The sequence below is a fragment of the Psammomys obesus genome, unplaced genomic scaffold (genome assembly GCF_907164565.1).
Source record: "Psammomys obesus unplaced genomic scaffold, mPsaObe1.curated_primary_1811, whole genome shotgun sequence".
Taxonomy (NCBI): Eukaryota; Metazoa; Chordata; class Mammalia; order Rodentia; family Muridae; genus Psammomys; species Psammomys obesus.
The window spans coordinates 8,119,937-8,139,968 of record NW_026592710.1 but is presented as its reverse complement, the minus strand read 5'-3'; the positions used below and the strand labels follow the sequence as shown (position 1 = coordinate 8,139,968).

General features: G+C 45.4%; 1 protein-coding gene across 4 annotated transcripts in view; it reads right to left on the bottom strand.

Annotated features, from left to right (window-relative positions):
- The window catches only part of Vps13d (vacuolar protein sorting 13 homolog D), a 223,693-nt gene that overhangs the window by 160,071 nt on the left and 43,590 nt on the right, over nt 1-20,032 (bottom strand). For all 4 annotated transcript variants that reach the window (XM_055615224.1, XM_055615225.1, XM_055615226.1 and 1 more), the window contains exons 22-29: nt 18,120-18,210; nt 16,238-16,364; nt 14,495-14,675; nt 10,854-11,036; nt 6,816-7,038; nt 4,099-4,309; nt 797-968; nt 532-644 (exon numbers count right to left, since the gene is read on the bottom strand). In XM_055615224.1, the coding sequence (XP_055471199.1) occupies nt 532-644; nt 797-968; nt 4,099-4,309; nt 6,816-7,038; nt 10,854-11,036; nt 14,495-14,675; nt 16,238-16,364; nt 18,120-18,210 (1,301 nt within the window). The remainder of the gene's footprint in view (nt 1-531; nt 645-796; nt 969-4,098; nt 4,310-6,815; nt 7,039-10,853; nt 11,037-14,494; nt 14,676-16,237; nt 16,365-18,119; nt 18,211-20,032) is intronic.

Genomic DNA, 20,032 nt, shown 5'->3' with positions numbered 1-20,032 from the left:
AGTGACACACCTATGTCCCCAGTTTCTCAACAAAGCTGTTGCCAGGATCCTGGAGTTCAAAGTGAACCTGAGCAACACAGCAAGACTGCACCTCAAAACCAAAATAATACCCAAAGCAAATGTTCTGTCACTCAAGAGACAAAACAGCAGAGCAGCCCAGCGCCCCTGGTTCCTAGCTAGAGGGAAAACACCCCTTCACAGCTCTAAGTCTCTAGTATTTGGGGCTGGCCATGAAAAGAGCATAAGCTAACCTGACAGGGCTGAGATGACAAATTTAAACTTTTAATACAGCACTCATGGGCCAGGGGGGCCAGGGGTACAGCTCGGTGGTGCCTGATCACCAGCAACACACACACAAGCATCCATGTGCATGTTCAAACATGCTCACATACACATACTTGTACACACATAGCACTTAGACACTTCATCAGCCACAAACCACCATGGCACTCTCTGCCCTCTGCTAATGAAACGGGCTCATTCACACACAGTTCCTACTAGTAAAATCACAAGAGTTAATCACAGACTGACCTGGCGAGGGAGCCAGAGCCTTCTTTTCCTTTTGGGTCCTTGAGCTCCAGACTCACATTCACCATGTCGATGAGGAAGCACATGCAAGTGTACACTTCTCCACTCAGCACAGTCTGTGAGAGGAAAACGCTAGTGGGCTCGTGGGGAAATGAGCTCGCAGGTGAAGAAACCTGATCTGCTTGCTGTCCCACCCACTCTCCCCGCTCTGCTCCCGAAGTCCTGGGGGCACAGCCAAAGCGGGCACCATGCACGCGGTCTCACTCACGTGGATCCTCGGATCCTGCAGGTCATAGGGCCGCATGAAGTCCTCGATGGGCTCCCCGAGGTTGTTCTCCAGCAAGCCTCGGATCAGCTTGTACTTATACAGATCCAGCGAGCAGTGCACAGAGGACAGACTGCCGTGGACACAGACATCTGCAACAGTGTGGCTTATTTCTCTAGAGAAAAAAAGGCTACCCTCAAAAGCAAGTTCAGCCTGGCACAGCCAAATGTAAGGCAACAAGGTAGCTACTTGCATTATCAGCCAGGTAATCTCTAGTCCCCAATGGGGGAAAAAAATCATGTATCTCCCCATGGCAAGTTAAATTACTGTGACTGCCATGCTTTAACCACAGCGAGACTTTTAGCTTCCAAATGTACACAGAGAAAATCCTCAGACCTAATGAGCTGGGGATGTAGCTCAGGAGAAGAACTTGTCTGGCACACATGGTCCAGGGCTCCATCCCGAGCATGCCAAGTGTGCACACACAAATATGAACATATATATATATATGTTCATATTTCATATACAAGTGCATATGACTAATTAGATTTTTCTCTTACATATTTGGATGTTTTACCTGCACGTGTGTCTGTACACTACATGTGTGCAGTGCCTGCAGCGGCCAGAAGAAGGGACTGGATCTCCTGGATCTGGAGATACGGTTTTCAGCTGCCATGTGGGTCCTGGGAATTGAACCCAGGTCCTCTACAAGAGCAACCAGTGCTATAACAGCTGAGTCATCACAACTCTAGCCCCAAGTTTTGTTTTGGTTCTTGGTTTCTGGTTTGTTTATGATGATTTGGTTTTTGTTTTATAAGACACTCTCAACTATGGCCCACACTGACATGGAGCTCACAGCAATCCTCCTGCCTCAGCCTCCTAAATATCAGGATTACAGGAGTAACTATACCAGGCCTAACTAGCCTAAAAATAAGAAAAATCTCACAATATTCAAATAGCTTAAACACTCCAGTTAGGAAAGCAGTAATGACCAGATGCCCAGCTCTTAGCTCCAGATCCCATGGTAGATGGTGCAGAAACAAGCCTTTCCTCCTGATCCCTCCTTAGGGATGGGGATTGACAATCATTAGGAGCACCTGACAGATTACGGAAAAGAGCTGGAATGAGACTGGAAGATGCCCAGGACTGCCAGGACACACATGCTCAAGTTGGGACTAAAGAGCTCTCTCTGCCTCTCATGGCTGCAGCAGGCATCGTGGGTCCTCCAGACAGTAGGCCTGAATACATGAGCTTGAGGGCTGGGATTTAAAAGGAAGATGGTGTACAAAGCTATATTTAAAAAACAAAACAGCTGGGCACGGTGGCACATGCCTATAATCCTAGTACTCAGGAAGGCAGGGGCAGGTGGATCTCTGTGAATTTGAGGCCAGGCTGGTCTACAAAGCAAGTCAAGAACAACCAAGACTACACAGAGAAACCCTGTCTTGGAAAAAACAAAAACCAAAACCAAACGCAAACAAAGAAAAAAGCCCACCTGCTCAGGACTTGGGATATAGCCTGATGGTACATGCTTGCCTAGCATGTACGAGGACCCTATGTTTGACTCTCAGAACTGCTAAAAATAAATAAACACATAAACAAATTCGACTGGTCTGCAAGGAAAAAAAATCTATACACAATAAAGGTGTTTTGTTTTAATTAATGAAAATGTAGTGCGCAACGTGCATGTCTGCTGAGTGCAGACATCCAAAAAAGGCCAGAGGCATGGGATCCCCGGAAGGTAGAGCTACAGATGGTGGCAAGTCACCTGATCCACAAGCTGGGAACTGAACTTAGGGCCTTTTAAGAGCAGCGCGTACTTGTAACCCCTGAGCCATCTCGCTAGTCCCATTCACTTCAAAGAACATCAGGGAAGTGCTACCAAGTGGTTCACTCATGTGTGGGCGCAGACAGCACATCCATGGGTGCACTCTCACTGCGATACAGAGCCTTGCCACCCGACACAGCACCGAAGGGGGTGGAAGAGTTTACAGATGTGGAGAAGAAAAGCACTTTTTAAAAAACATTGCTTGCAAAGAAAACCAAGAGTTCAGTTTCTAAGTAAGAAGTTCTTAGGATGGCCAAGCCAGGCTAGCCAAACAGAGCCCATACCAACCATAACTGGACACCAGCCAGGAAGCTCTGGAACAAGAGGGTCCAATGAGAGAAACACCCAGTAAGCTAGACTGCTTATCTAGTCATCCGAAGAGAAATGGAAAATGGTATGAAGTGAGCCGCCCAAACCTGGGGGCTAGATGGAGGCCAGCAAGCTCCAGCCAGCGAATGAGGTCACTTTCCAAAGTGTCACCACTGCAAATCTTTGTTTCAGATATGTTTATATACTTTCATTTGTGCGTGCTCATGTGTGCGTGTGTGTGTGCAGCTGCTGGTGGAATCCAGAAGGGGGCAACAGATTCTCCAGAGATGGAGTTACAGACAGCTGTGAGCTGCCTAGCACAAACCTTGGGTCCTCAGGAGGAGGAGCAAGCTCCCTTAACCACTAAGCTCTCTCCAGCCTCAATAAATCTCTTTCATTGTCATCTAGCCACTTTCTATCTTTCCCTGGAGTTAAAATGCAAAATGTTGCCTTCTCCCAAACCAAAGCACCATAGTGAAAGATGTCACCTGCTGTAATCAGTGCTTCCAGCCCACACATCTGGACTGGGCAAGCAGGAGCACTCCCTTTGGTCCTAAGCATGACTCTCCTGGGATCATTAAGTTTCCCAGGAGGCTATGGCACCAATGAGAACTGAATCAATGATTGCTCTGACTATAGACACAGCTTCCTGCACAGGAGGCTAACTACAAGGTAAATCAGAGGCCCCTTAGTCTTCCATGGAGCACTTTCGGTGAGCTTCCTGGTGTGGTAGGACAAAACTGCACCTGGTCAGTTATGCAAAATAAATGGACTCCGCAGGGTCAGCAGTAGCAGGCCAGAGTCTATTACCCCTGGCACACTTATTCCAAATGTCCATCTTTTCCAGATACCTTGCCAGCCCTCTACCTCCCTATCACCACTTAAATCCATGCTAAATTCCAACACTTTCCTCTTGCAACACAGTCCCCAAATCAAACACTAAGGTAGAGCCATCTACCCACCTTCCTAGGCCCCTCAATAAAAGTTTAGCCCTGTGACAGCAGTAGTTTCTTTTCCATCACAACAGCCCTTGTGACTGACTACAACATAGTAAGGACTCAGTTAACGCTCATTCAGTTAAGGTGTGTGCTTCTCCTGACTTACCTTACAGCACTGATTTCCAAGCTGCTAAGATTCTACTTACAAAGAATTCAGATAAAACACTCACTTGTCCAAATTCCTCTCCACTTGCAATTTCAGCCTGCAAGGCTCAGTTAAGAGACTTCCTCCTGTCTGTCGCACAAAATAGGAAGGGAAGATCAGGTCCCCACTACTGTTTTCTGAGGCTTTAGAGCCCTCTCTGGGGTGTCTCTCTGCAGCAAAGATGTTCATGTCCTGCAGATCCACGACAATGCAATCCAGCAGGCAGACATGGTCTTCTACAAGGACCCAAGGGGAAAAAGAGGTAAGGATAAAAGTAGCATGCAGAAAGGGGTGGGCCTGAGCAAACTAAAGGATCAAAGTCAGTCATTCTGTCCTTAAAAATCAGAAGTGGCTGCTGCCCCTGCTCTGCACTACTCAAAACATAGCTGTTAGGGCCTGACCATGGCCTCAGGAGCCCACCATGGAGGGTGTCATAGCTGTGTCAACACATCCTGCTGCCTGACTTCCACACCAGGCCATGCTACTCACTTCCCAGCAGCAGAGTTGTCTGTTCAAATGCAAACTGTGTGTTTCTACTACCACTGATCACCTTCTACCCAAACCACCTCACCCTTGCCTACACCTCCACAAACACCTCCAGTGTGCCGACATAATTCCACTGTGGCCCTCATAGAACCATTCTTTCCACAGAAGACCTGGATGGAAAAGAAGCAGACTGAAACAGTCTCTTCCTTTGGAAACTTCAGTGGCGACATGTAATCCAAAACCTTGCAAAACTCCCTGCAAATACCTGGAGGTACTACATAAGCCCACAGCCCACTTTTCTGACCTCATCTCAAGCCAATTCTCCCATTTGCTATCCAAACCTCAGGCCTCCGGGCCTTTGCATATCCCAAAAGGCCATGCTCTTTGCTTCTTGGACAGCCTCATCATTACCATTACCATCCCACCTCAATCTACGTCGGATCCTCAATTTTCTTGCGTCTTTCCCATATCGTGTATTAATCTATCTCATCTATCATCTATCTATGCTCATCTACCATCTTTCTCCTGTAAGTACCATACTGGGAAGAATCATATCTAAGAGGATGCTAATGTGCTGGGGACAATAATTTAATGCCTGGCATTAAGCAGGAGCTTAGTAAGCAGTTCTTGAATGGACAGTTAAACTAACAAATACATGGCCTGTCAGAGCAGGGCTGAGCTGTGAGAAAGGTGTAGAATGCTAATGCCATGGCCTCAGAGAGACCCTAGGAGCAGCTGTGGAAGTGGAGACACTGTAAAAACCACAGCCTTCAAGGCCAGGTACCACTGAGGAGCAAATTTTAGTAAAAAGCAACAGCTGGGCAGAAAATATGATGCTGGAAGAGACATCTTCCTGTAAGACATAGCAAATCTTTGTGTAAGTTTATCCATGTTCACACATGTGTATATCTGTGTGCAATACCCATGCACATTCATCTGTGTATGGAGGTCAGAGGTCAGTGTCTTCTGTCATCTTCCTCAATTGTTCTACACCTTATTTTTTTAGCAAAGTCTCTCATTCAACCTGGAGCTTGCCAATTCAACTAGACTGGCTGCCACCAAGCCCCAGGGATCCTCTTGCCTCCACCTTCACAGTGCTGGTATTATAGACAAATGCCACTCTGCCCAGTTTTGTTTTGTTGTTGTTTAATACAGGCACTGGGGATTAAACGATAGTCCCCACGCTTCTGTGCAAGCGCTTTACTGACTGAGCCATCTTCCTAACCTGCCCCCAAGACTCTTCTTACAGGCATCTGCCTCTACATCAGGCTGGCTACATGCTGGATTGTCTCTGTCTTAACCACTCAGGCTGGCTCACAGCACCAATCCAGCTACCACATCAGAGCACCCATCAGAGCTCAGGGACAGAGTCATACCATGGGTCAATGGTCTTCTTCCAAAACTAAATCTCCAGTTATACCACTTTCTTGACATGTGACAAGCCAAGTTATGTTATCTCTCTAGGACTGGAAGGTCCTGCAGGGAGTCCAGCAATGCTCGGATCTACCTAACCAAAACAGCTGCTGCCCTCCACTGCCCACAGTGCATCTGCACTGAACTGCCCTGGACACATACCTCTCTCCCAACCCAGGTCCTCAGAGCATCACCCCACTTTCCAACAGGGCATCCATCCATGACATGCTGAAAACTCCAGAGCCCAGATAAGGCCAAAGCTCAGAATGACTGATTGCTACATTCACAAGAAGGGTACAGTCACAATACCAACAGAGGTAATATGAGAAAATCAAGCTAGTCCGGACTACATACAGAGCCCTGTCCCAAGAAGCCCAAAGAGAAAAAAGAAATCCAAAACAAGAGCACCCATACCAGGATGACTCAGACCTCCAAGAGTCATTTTACAGTACTCTGTTCTCACGTCTTATATCACACTGACACTAAGTTTAAAATCTTGTTTTGGGGAATTAAATGGTGGCCTGCATGGGCAGGGCCTGGGTAACAGTTTATGAGGACACAGGACTAGCTTGGCTGGTCACCATGTCCTGGACTATCTGGACCTATATGAGTCCCACAGACAACAGAAAGCCTCTTTATTTCTACCGCACCTTCTAACTGAATCTACGTTATAAGCTGCATGAGACTAAACCCGCCTAACACTCAAAGCAGCATGGGACCTGATCGTCATACAAATGCTGTTTCCTGTCAGCTTTCACAGTCTCACCATGAGTCCCAGAGCTCCCCGGAAGGGCTTCAGAACAGTCGCCACCTTCACTGTATAGCTCTTTCCTCTTCTCTTACCTGGACTGCTGGAACTTTGGCTAACAGGTGGCGTGGCCTGCTGCCCACGCTGCTTGATGGAGGAACTGGGCACAAACTCACTCTTCAGGCTGCCAAGGCCCATTCCTGCAGGAGGCATCATGAACAGCCCCTGTATCTGGGGCCCCCTGGGGTCCTCTGTGCTTGCCATCTTCTTCACACTGTGTTTGGGTGTAGCTGTTGGAGAAGCTGAAGGCACAGATTCCTAGGAGGAACAAAAGAAAACTAGAATGCACAGATGAGGGGGTAACAATGCCTTCACTAGCTTGGAAATCATACCCTTCCCTACGGTCTCAAATACTCTATAGTAGATACATGGCCCTCAGACCCTAGAGAAAGGAAGGTGAGGGTCATTACACTCACCGCCCACACAATTATCTACAAAAATGTCACCCAAGACTCCATACCTGATAATAACTACAGCAGCATTGCAAGAAAACAGTCTGTGGCTCAAGAACAAATGCCAATTTCAGCCAAATTCAATCAAAGCAAATCTCTCAACCATACAATAAATATATTCACTGTTTGGGGGAGAGGAGAGCTTATCGTAATTAAAAAGAGTGTATCTAGGGGACTGAAGATGTAACTGAGGTATTAGAATGATTTCCTAGCTTGCCAGAAGCCCTGGGTCCAAAGCCCATACCAAATAAACTGGTATGTAATCCCAGGTGAAGGTAGAACAATCAGAGAGTTCAAGGTTATCCTCAGCTACACATCAAATTTGAAGCCAGCCTGGGATAGAAACAAAAAGTCTCTAAAGGCAATACGACTGCAATAGAAATAGGCCCCGGGAAGGTGTTTGTACATTCCAGTGTTTCCATATGCATTTATGTTTCCCATCGAAGTAACCATAGAAATGAAACAAAAGGCAAACAAAGGAGGTTAGCCATGCATGTCAGGTTTCTGCTCATACAGAGTAAAGCCAACCCCAGGGTTCTCTGGAAAGGACCAGACTCTTTTCTTGCTGACGGTGGTCAGTTGACTGCAAGTGGAAAAGTTGATTCCACAGAGTGAGCCAGTCACTGGCATTTTCAACTTCCCTGGGTCCTTAGCAGCCCTCAGAGGCCTGTCTGTATGTGGCTTCGGCCTCATGGGGCAGCTCCTTCTCAGCCTGTCACAGGCAACCTCCCTGGGAGCTTGAGAAGCATGGTTGTCTGGTGCTTCTGCAAGGCTGACTCATCAGTTTGGGAAAAAGGATGAAAACCCTACAATCCCCACTTCCTGAGCAATAATGGCCACACAAGCTTCCTGTATTTTTCCCAAGGAAGATTACTAGGTAAATGCTCTCATTTAAATGTTTCCACATTACAACTGCCCTCGTGCTATTTACTTGAACTGCAGCGAATGTTTGTTGCTCTTTCATTTGACTTACCTCTACATCCTCTCTGCAGTTAGTTTAAATAAATCAATGGCTTGAAGAGATCAACCCAACGCTTTTGAGCAACCCTGACTTAGAAATTATGGTTTTAAGCACAAGCTATGGTTGAGAAAATACAACAACAAAAAGAAAGGCAAGCATACACCAAAAATCCAAACATGTCCTCAATAAGATGGAGTTCTATAAGAAACTGTCCCGCATGACTCCTGTCTTAAAACCTGGGGCCCAGGGCATGCAAGGTCAAGCCACCTATAGGATCCATTTCAGGAGAATTGGCTGTTCTTGGGCCAGTGGATGTAGCATGAGACGCACCTCACATGAGCAAGAACAACAGGCAAGTGTAAATGCAAGGTGGATAGGAGGGAAGTGTCACACAGAGGCCATCAGTCAGCACTGAGCCCGTATGAGGAGAGGGGAACCACACGGCTAAGTGCACCGGATTACAAGGATCTGGAGAGATGACACACTCCACACAGCCTTATGGAATTCCACTGAACACGCACGGGTGTGTAACACAGCAGCTTTCCTGGGATTTCTGGATATAAAATGAGGTCATTCAGGAAGTACTAGCCAGGACCAGAAAGACTCTTAATACAGGCCTTAAGAAAGGCTCTCCTACACAGGCAAGAAGTAACTCCCCAAAGCAACCACACAAAGAGTAATAAAGAAGGCCTCTCCTGCAGTGAAGTATTTCACAGGATCAGCATTTGGGGGCTTTGATTTGTTTTAAGTACATGAATGTGAACTGACTGCTGAATCCCATAAGGTTGTTTTTTCTTTTATCAAAGTAACCAAAAAGCAAAAGAGAGGAAAGAGAGGGAGGGAGAGGGAGAGGGAGAGAGAGAGAGAGAGAGAGAGAGAGAGAGAGAGAGAAAGAAAGAAAGAAGCCAACCAACCACATTATACCTTGAAGAAAAGGCAATCTTTGTAAGTACTGCCACCTAAAATCAAATCCTCAAAAACAAAGACAGACAAGTTTTGTCATTAAAATCCTATAATTTGTGCTGTTATTTGGCTTAACAAAAATAGGAACCTTTTTGTAAAAACATCTTGGAATAGTTTGGCAGTTCTTCATCCACAGCTAACTTTAGAGCACACTTGTCAGCCCATATACAGACATCTCTGACACAGAAAATGAGCCCATTCCCTTTTCTGGAAGGGGAAAGAAGCGAAACACTGCTGGGGAACTAGATTACTATTTTTGACTACAGATGACCCTCTGCTTCATAGTTAGTGTGATCTCAAAATACAGATGTAGCAAAACATACTACAAAGAACTCACTATGTGACTTTCTGTCGCACTCCCTAGACCTCCAGAGAGAGAGAGGGACTAGGGATAAAATGCGATCACCAAGAGCTAAGGAGCTCATTAATAAAGCATGCACACTGGACTCACCATTACCAAGTTGGTAGACACATCTACACAAGAGCCAAAGGCATGCTCCAATGCATGCAAGAGATGTCCCTGGGCCCCTGACCCTGTGTCCCCCTTGTCCTACACACATATGCATCTGACCCTTCAGCTGCACCTCGACTTCCACTCTCTGTAACCTGCTGGTCAATGTGCTTCCCCTGAGCTCTATGGCTGTTACTGGGCAATTTACTGGGCCTGAGGAGAAACTGTGAGAAGCCCTACTCTGTCGTGGGTTAGTCAGAAGCAAGAGACACCTGGGCCCGTATTCAAAGTGGGTGTTCAAAGTGGGCCCAAGTGTCAGGCAGCTGCACAGCCTGAGGAATTCCCAGGAGGTTTTACAAAGTTAGAAAATGGATGGTGTAGGGAAGGCCTCACACAACTGTGTCAGAAGTGCTATGAAGAATCAGGACTTATTTATATATGCAGAGAACTTAGCACCGAATAACATATGATGGGCATTCAGCAAGTGTCAGCTGCTTACTGCTTTCTTCGTTGTTCTGATGAGCTTACAATCAACTTTTATACTCCTCTCCATGAGGCCTATCACTTCTCCTAGATTAGTAGCTGCTGGGCAACAAACAGGCACAGCCACTGGGGATTCCAGTAAGTCCTTTTCCCACACACAAAAGGTGGGCAAACACTGAGTAAGCAGAGGGAATGAAGGCCTGGAGACGAGCAAGGAGTCGTGAGAGAGCACACCCTGAGAATGGCATCTCTGCCCTTTAGAAATGTCGCTCTGCCTCCTGCCAGGCAGAAACCAGTGAGGGGATCTTCAGAGTGTCTCCAACATCTACCCAGCTTTGGAACACTCTGGCTGTTCATGCTCAAAGAGTTCTCGTTTCCCCAAATATAGTGAAAATACTGGCAAACCTCACACACAAGTGGTCAGGCTTGGTGGCAAGTGCTTTTACCTTACTCAGTAGGTATACCTCAGATACCTACTGAGCTATCTCACCAGCCCAGGAACACTTTATGAATGTAGAGCACTGTGACAGATGGAACCCTGGTACCACGGGGTTGTTGGCTGAAACAAGTTAATTACACTTAATGAGGGTTACAACTTAACATTATTTCAGTTGAAAAGGTTAGTTGAAATGTCAATAAAATGCTTAAGAAATCTCTCAGCCACATGGCCTCAGAAGGAAGAGCAGACCCTGAGCTGTGGGGAATTTTCAGTTCATATTCAAATGAGAATTAAACTGAACAACCACAGACACTCCTGGCTCACCTTATCTTGTAAGGAGAAGGTTCCAGGAAAACCAGCAAAGAGAAACTTGTTCTTCACTTTCAACTTGCCCAAATTTGCAACTATCAGGTTATTTGATCTGGAGCTTTCTGGGATGAGAAGTACCGGGGCACCGGCCTCGATATCCAGAAGAACCCTTGAGCAGCGCTGTGCCTGGTCCCTCACCTGGTAAGGAAGGAAAGTAGGCAGAGGCTCAGTTAATTCTCCAGATGTATGATCAGACCTTCACGGAATCCAAACACTTTCAGAAACGTATACAGCAATTAAAGAACACAAGAGTTTATTTGTGGCCACCACAGTAAATTAGAATCAGAAACAAACCGATAATGGAAAGTCCCCAAATATTTGGAAATTAAATTTCAAACTCCTAAATAACCTACAGATATTCTTCACAAAGATGAAAATATATTACACTAAAGGACACATGTAAGCCAATGTAACAAGTATTCTTTTTTTTTTTTTTTTTTTGGTTGGTCAATTTGGTTTTGGTTTTTTGGTTTTTTTGTTTTCAAGACAGGTCTCTGTGTAGCCCTGGCTGTAGATCAGAGGAGTTGAACTAAGAGATCCAGCTGCCTCTGCCTCTCAAGTATTGGGATTAAAAGCATGTGCCACCATATCTAACAAACAATGTTTTATGTATATATGTGTTTTCCTGAATGTACATATATATATACTACATGAGTGCCTGGTGTACAGGAAAGTAGAAGAGGGCATCAGAGTCCCTAGAGGTGGAGTTACAGACAGTTGAGGATTCTGGGAAGCGAAAATGGCTCCTCTGCAAGAGCAGCTAATGCTCTTAACCACTGAGCCATTTGTGCTACTTTTTTTAAGAGAAAAATACAACATTGTAGTACAAAGGTTTTTTTCGGGGGGTGGGGAGTAGAGTACATTCTGAAGATAGAACCTCTGCACTCTGTCACTAAGCTACACCCACAAAAAGAGTCTATACACTTTTTAATTTATTTAATGTGTGTGGGTGCATTCTGCGGCACACGTGCAGAGGTCAAAGGAGAACTCTTCGGTGTTGGCTCTCTCCTGCCACCTTTACTGCGGATCAAACTCAGGACCCCAGGCTTTTGTGCAAGAGCCTTTAAATACTGACAGAACACTTTACACGCCTGCCCACACTATCTTGCCGGGTATCACCATAACTCATTAGCTTGTCATCTCTCTAAAATATACTGGGAGAGTAATTTTCCTTTGGGAGTGTAGCCACTGGCAGGTTGCCCATGCTGCGGTGAAGACCCCACATCCACATGTACATGAGCAGCTAACTAGACTCAATGGATTATTCAAAATAAAAGAGGAAGAAGACATAACGCTGGAAGGTGACTTTGTAGAAGCCTGAGAGGAGCCTGAGGGGAGAAGCAGGGCTATGATAAAAACTAATTGTATACCTCATAAAGCCTCAAAGGAAAAACATAAAATATATTTTTCAAAATAACTTTTTAAAAACATTAAATAATATCTAGGCAAGGTAACACATGCCTATAATTCCAACAGCTGAGCTCCAGCATGTGGATCATAAGTCTAAGGCCTGCCTAATCCACACAGTGGGTTAAAAACCAGCCTGGCTTACATAGTAAGACACTACCTCACAGAGCAGGCTCTGGGATTGTAGCTCAATGGTAGAACAGTTGGTGCCCAGTGCAAGGCCCTAGAGTCCACTACCAGCACCAAAGTGGGGCAAAGGATCAAGGCACTGAAGGTGCCAGGAACTAAAATGTCCAGGAAGGTTTCACCCATTTGGAAAATCATGCAACAGTTTCCAGAAATGACCTCACTAAAGTTCTGTAAGGATCCAGAAGTCCAACGTGTCAATCAAAAATCTCTTCTATTATTTTTACAGAGACCTGAAGCTAAACTTCAAAGGAACTTAAAGTGTGACTTAAAGGTGAGGGATCAACCTGACACACAGACCACACATTGCTAGAGAGAAAACACCTCTCCTTTTCTCAGTGAAATGTTATAGATTTATCTCTGGAGGCTTAAAAGTTCTATTGATCATGGACCAGAGAGATGGCTCAATAGATGAAAGTATGGCCTGAGTTCCTTTCCCAGCATACACACTGGGGAGCTCACAACCACCTGTAACTCAAGCTCAAAAGGACAGATGCCGCCATCTTCTGTAAGCACAACATTCATGTGCACATGACCACATACAGACACACCCATTTGCATAACTAAAAGTCAGAAGTAACTGTTAAAGTTCAACAGCACCATGTTGTCTGGGTAAACATGAGGACATGAATTTGGATCTCCAGAAGCTACATGTGCTGATCAGATTTAATTGTAAACTTGATAAAGCCTAGAAGTACAGAGTCTCAATGAGGGAATGTTTACACTGGGTAGGGCTGTGGGAATGTCAGCAGTGACAGGGGACATCTAAACTGATGTGGGAGGACCTAGGCCAATATCACCTAGGCACAGGGTCCTAAGCTGTTTAAGAAAGGACAAATCAAGCTGAGCAAGTGAGTATGCATGTATTTGTGTCTCTCTGCCCTGGACTACAGATGGGATGTGCCAAAAGTTCCAGCCTTTTGACTTTTATAATGGACTGTGACCTGAAATTATATGCTAAATAAACCCTTTTCTTCCCTAAGTTGCTTTTTGTCAGGGTATTTTATCAGAGCAACAGAATAAAACTACAACACCATGTAAAAGTCAGGCTCAGCAGCACATGACTGTAACCTCGGTGCTAGAGAGAGGAGATAGGAAGATCTTAGTAGCTTGCTGGCCAGCCATGTGAACTGAAAGGTAAGCTTCAGGTTAAGTGAGAGACCCTGTTGCAGATGTAAACACGTTTTTGTTTTGATCCCAGGTGTAGGATATAGGACTGATTCAGATTGTCCACAGCAGCAAAGTATTTGCCTCCTGTGGGCTCTGAGAGGGGCCCTCTGCCAGCTGCTGATTGTTTAATTCTGAGGACTCTGAGAAAGCATAAAGGCCAGAGTCCAGACAGTACTGGGAGGGTGGAGAAAAGGCTCCAAGAAAGAAGAAGGCTCCTGGTGCTTTCCCCCTGCTGCTCCTGGTTGCTGTTGATAGAGTTTGATAGAGTTGTCTCCTGACAAAAAGTTGGAGATACCCTGAACCAAAGACTGGGCCTTCCATAAAGAACCTGCCCTAACCAGTAGTAAGTAGCTAAGGAAAACCCCATCTCCCAACCTCCTGTCTCTCCTACCTGGTATTGTGATGTTGGAAGGAATTGGGGTGGAGAAGGGAGGAAGAGACGGAAGAAATGTAAATAAAATAGTTAAAAACTAGTGCCTACAAGTCCCTGTCTCAAAAACTTAAAGTGAGGTTACTGAGTAAGATACCCGATGTCAACCTTAGATCCCCAGATATGGCACATAAGCAAACATTCTCATTCCCTCCCCCCCCTTTCTCTGTCTGTCTGTCTCTCTCTCTCCATTATTTTATTGTCATTCCTTAAATGTCTATTTTCTAACTAGTGTGGAGCTCAATGGGAGGGGAAACTGAGAGGAGCTGGAAGAGGGAGAAACCATAATCAGAATGTACTGTATGAAAAAAAAAATCTTTTTCAATCAAAGAAAACAGTATTTTGAAAAGTTCTACAGATCAGTCAAATTGAAAGGGCAACTTGGAGACATGATGCTACCCACCGTCTGACCCTCAATAGCAGCTCGCTGGCGCCCTAACACGTCTTGCAGCTGTGTGAAGTGCTGAATGAAGGCCACCACCTCAGCCTGAAAGCGCTGTGTGTGCACATACTGCACAGAGGCCATCTGGAGGCTCACTCGGATGTCATGCTCTCTCTGGAGCAGAGGGTCTGGCTGCCCATATCTGGAAGTTGGGACAAAAACAGAAATCAGACAGCAAGATTTGAATATTAAAAGAAAACTAACATTGATTTAAGGGCTTCCCCTCTGAAAAGCTTTAGCTATTAAATGGAAAACCCCCAAAACAAGCTCAATAATTTTCACATTGTGCTAAGCACATCTCACAAAAGCATGGTATGACACCGAAGGCTACCAGCGGTGGACACCACAGAGCACAACACTGACCACAACCCCAGAACACACCTTGCAGGGCACCTCCCCGTCCTTGCCTTAAGGGCCACAGCTTTCCGGCACAGACTGTGACAATACGGGTTTGGGAAGTAATTTGAAAAGCCATGGAGAAATGGAGGCAGCAGAATTACTGCTTCTGGGGAAAGGGAGGCTTCTAAAAACAGAAGAGCTGCCTTTTGTCAGTGAAATGTAGACTGTAATGTCAAGTGTGGATTCAAAGATGAACAGAGGACTTTTACGGTCACTCAGAATCTACTGGGCTGTGATACCACAGTAAGAAATGATTACACAGGACACAGTCAGTGGGGGAAGGGATTCATATTTACTAAGGAATGTACTTTTGTGCCAAGCAGAGAAGAGTTCACATTAATCATGTTATCTCTTGTAGAACCTTGTCATTGTGGTATCTAAAAGAAGCAAATCAATCTGAACTCTAATGTCCAAATTCTCAGTCCACAGTTGTTTTGGGGGAAGCACTTTTCTCAGGACTGACAGAACATTAGCACACTAAAAGTGGGAGGCGCCTGCACAGGAGCCTGGACCTTATATAAGAACACTGTGAGCAGGACTAGACAGCCATGCTTTCTAATAGCTCTCAAGAAAGCTGGAAAACTCATGCAGGAAACCATTCTCTAAAATAAGCAGACAAGCCTAAAGTCCAGCTAGGAAGTCAATATTTATTAGCAACAAGAGTGCTCAATGCTCTCAGACTGAATTCATGCCAGAATACTCAGTGCCGCGTGGAAGCTTAGAGACTGCTAAACTCGGGCCCCAATTATAGTCAGAGGAAAAGCGGCACACAGAGACTAAGTGACTTATTATAGGTCACACAGCAAGTTGACATTAGCTGACGGAGCCCAGGTCTTCTGCTAATTGGGATCGTTTCAATCCTATCCCATACTCTTATGGCACTAAGTAATCTCCAATGCAAGTAATCTCCAACACAAATCTTTAATATAATTCAATGTAAGTCAGGACTCCTCACAAGCTAGATCTTTTCAGTTTTACTTAAAAAAGTAAATTTTTTCATTGTTTAATCAATAAGAATTTTAAACAGTGAGCTGGCAAGAAAGCTCAGTGGATAAAAGCACTTGCTGCCAAGCTTTCAGACCTGGGTTCGATCCCCAAAACCCGCATGGTAGGCAGAGAACCAATTCTCCAAGTTGTCCTCTGGCCTCCACACACACACTGTGGGAGACACATAGAAAATAAACACATGTAAAACAATGTCTGAAAAGAACTCCAAACAGCAGTGCTCACAACACACAGCCGGGGAGGAAGTGCACTTTACTGCAGTGCTCACGACACACAGCCTGGGAAGAGTGCATGCTTTACTTGAAAGTCTGGAAGATGAGAGCCTCTTCTCCACTCGTGGTGAAGCGTTCCCTGTAGAAGTCTCCATGCGGCGTGAGGTCACTCAGAGATAAGCTCCCGATGCTTCCCTGCAAGGCCAGGTCTCCCTCTACATGTATTAAAATTAGAACATGTTATTATGGACCTTTTCTGAAATCATTTAATGTATCTGAATTAAAACTGACATGCACATGACTCCAACTTCCACTTTGTAATCACACTAAATGTCAGAGATAATTTTTCAGATGCCAAGACACCAGAGAAACATTTGATGTGCTGTTTCTAAGGGTCTCAATTCCAAAGCCTAAAGGAGCTAGACAAGTCTAAATAACAATAAAGTCTATGCAAAGCCAGCAGCACTGCATGCTGGGGGTACCCCTGCAAGGGAAAGGTATCTTGCCAACTTCAGGGATAAACACCAGCAGCTGCAGGCAGAAGCATGATTCTCTGAGATGAGGGCACTGCCTAGAAGTGAGAGAGCCATCCAGGTCTATCCATTGAAGTAGGCATAAAATAATAAGGGAGGAAATGTCTGTGTCAGCTGCTCAAGCAACAACACTGAGTGGGCCTGAGGTGACTAAGGGAAGAAAATCAAATGATGCGTGGGCATAGACAGTGCTGACACTGACTGGAAATGTGGCTGATGACAGGAGCACAGCACTAGGGGTAAGAGAATGCAGATAGCTGCTGGGGCACATGCTACTGGAACGTGAGCATGAAATGATCCTCCCAGGGAGGTCCAGTAGCTCTCTAGAGGTGGGGACCAGGCTGGTCTGCATGGAGGCTCTAGGCAAGCTACTGAACTACAATTTCTACTGGACAAAACCAATCATAACTTTACACAGCTGTCACCATGTTCATCAAGGGATACCTAGACCTCTGGCAGGCCAGGTTAGTTCCCCAGCAACTAAATGGAATATATTTTATATTCTCTAACAAAAATATCACGTTTCTCCAGATTAAAGAGCACTCTTCTGGGATGCTTTTCTAAAATAATACCAGACATGAGTTAAATAATACCAGACCAGTTAAATTCTTCTGCAAACGATATTCCTGACTCCATGACGGCAACAGCACCTTAACCCTCACTACTGCGTACACCTTCCTTAAGGAAGAAGCAGCGTTTGAGCACATGCTTTAAACATGATGGCAGTGATTGTGCTCTTGTAAGAATTCCAGTTTGCCAGGGCTGGGCAGTAGTGGCACACTCCTTTCATCCCAGCACTTGGGAGATGGAGGCAGGTGGATTTCTAAGTTTAAGACCAGCCTGGCCTACAAAGTGAGTTCCAGGACAGCCAAGGCTACACAGAGAAACCCTCTCTCAAAAAGAAAAAAACAAAGAAAAAAGAATTTCAACCTGCAAAAGCTCATCAGAAGGGGCCAGCTACAACGGCCTGCTGCAGAACACTACACACACGCTCTCTTGGCAGCGCCCTGACTTAAGAGTTCAAACAATAAGCTTGACCCATTTTCCCACAGATAGCCCTCTGACCTGCCTGTCTTCCAGATCTAATTATTAATAGCTCCCCATTTCAACCTCAAAACTATCCCATTTTGAACAAAAAAAAAAATTATCTGGTTACTCTACAGAGAAAGATGCCAGGGGCCCACCCAAGCTTCAGAATGAGACTCTTGGGGTGAGGTGGGAGAAGAGCAGGGAGGAAGCTGTGCCTTTGTAATAAGCTGTCCAGACAATGCTGATCCCAGAGCCAGGATCTGGGAGCTACCACCCAGAATGAAGGCCATAGCAATTCCCACAGCCAAGCCACAGCTGTATACCTTACTTGCGTGTGACCACAACTAGTTTTGTGCTGGGTGGTGGAATACTCACAGAACTGTATGCACTTGACTTTGTCCCACTTACCAATCATCTCCATGTGTGCTACTAATTTGGACACATTTGCTTTAGCAAGCTCGCTGGTGGCCTTACTCAACACAAGAGAAAGCGAATGAACCTAGGACACAAGATACAAAGCAAAAACCAAGTTACTGAGGGGAACAAGAAATGGCAGGACAGAATGAGTGAGAACAAGGACAGGCTTAGAAAGGTGAGGGTAAACATTTATTTGTTTATCCAGAACGTGTGTGTGTGTGTGTGTGTGTGTCCCCACACATGTGGGAGTGTATCTGGGTTTGCACATATATATGGAGGTCAGAGGGCAATCTGTGGGAATGAGTGTACTTCTTCCACTGTGCGGGGTCTGGGACTCCAACTCAGACCGTCGGGCTTGGTGGCAGGCACTTAGACCTGCTGAGCCACCTCACCAGGCCAGACCTTACATGATGCAAATTTCATTTGTGCCCAGAGCAGATCTGCTGATGGAGCCCATGAGGAAGGAGTTCCAATTTCAGATGCTGTGACCTCTCCTCTATATTTGTCTGTAGGTGGTGAAATGTTATGCAGTATAAAACAGTTTCCTATCTTAGCATTCGTTGTTAGCACTGCACAGTTCTGTAATGACTCACAGATCTGGAGATCAGGGCTCATCTGTAAACTCTATGTAGGCAAATGATGAAAATGGAATCCTGCCTAATGCCTTTGAACCTATATTTAACAGAGTCCTCTGTTCAGCAATGGAACTTCAGGGCAACAGGGACAGGGACTTCTGTCGCAGGAATAGAATTCTCTAACACAGGCTTCATTACACTAAAGTAATTCCAATGACTGAAAATACTTTTATATCTAAGAACTTGCTGGGCTGGCCCCCAGCTCTTCTCCTTAGGGACCAGGCACTTATGGAAAAGAAGAAAGGAGCAGGAGATGGAAAGACATATGCGCCACACACTCCTTGTCCTCACGACTATCACAGAGTAGGAGCTCAGGATTTGCTAGGTGGGTAAGCAACTCCAAGAGAAAGAAGGAAGAGGATGGCAGAAAGAAGGGAAAGTCTCAATGAAAGCAAGAAAGTGAACCGATGCTCTCACTCCTCTGACGGGGACCACAGAAGGATCTCAAGACATCAAGATCCCATAAAAAGGTAAAATAAAACCCCCAAGGATCACACACCCTGGGTCTAAAAACTGCTTTGTTGGAAGGGACCCAGCTGTCGCCCACTTCATGGCATGGCACCTTCACATCACTGAGAAAAGACCCACTATCCTCTGCCTTCTGCCACAGTGACAAGAAGCATTTGCCACTTTGATGCTGTCCTCTCCAAGAAGCGCACCTGAGTCAGATCCCCCATTAACTTCCCATCCCCAAAGCAGGATGAAGTCACGTGGGAAAGTCAGAGCACTGCTGGCGTGTGGAGACACACTATAGCGGCAGCTCGCTTTACATGCAAGAGACTACACCGACAGCAAATGTAGCACGGGATCCTAGCTGGACATTGACTCAGACTTTCATGTGTTGTTTTACTGACATCTTCTCATTCTGTAGCTGACTTACCTCTCAGAAAGGCCTAGCTCTGCAGAGACCAAAGGGAAGGCCTGAAGTCTCTCAAACCATTCATGCCTCAGTGAACTATCTGAGCAGCCCTAGAATTCGCTTTAAAAGACTTCAGTGAGGAAAAGAAATAAAGGTGATGTGCTTGGTTATAGTCTTGGTAATATTGAAGTTCATGACTCATTAGAAATCTACCATAATAATAATGTTCAAAAATTCTTATTTCAAAAACTGCATTGCCTAAAAGCATTTATCTAGTCCTTTTCTGCTACAGCATCTATGCAAAGCCCCCAGGAGCACAACCCATCTTATAGCAGGGAAGGATTCCTGAGGCAGATCTCCGCAGGCACAAGGAGAACAAAGTCACCTTTATAACATATCAAATCCAAGAA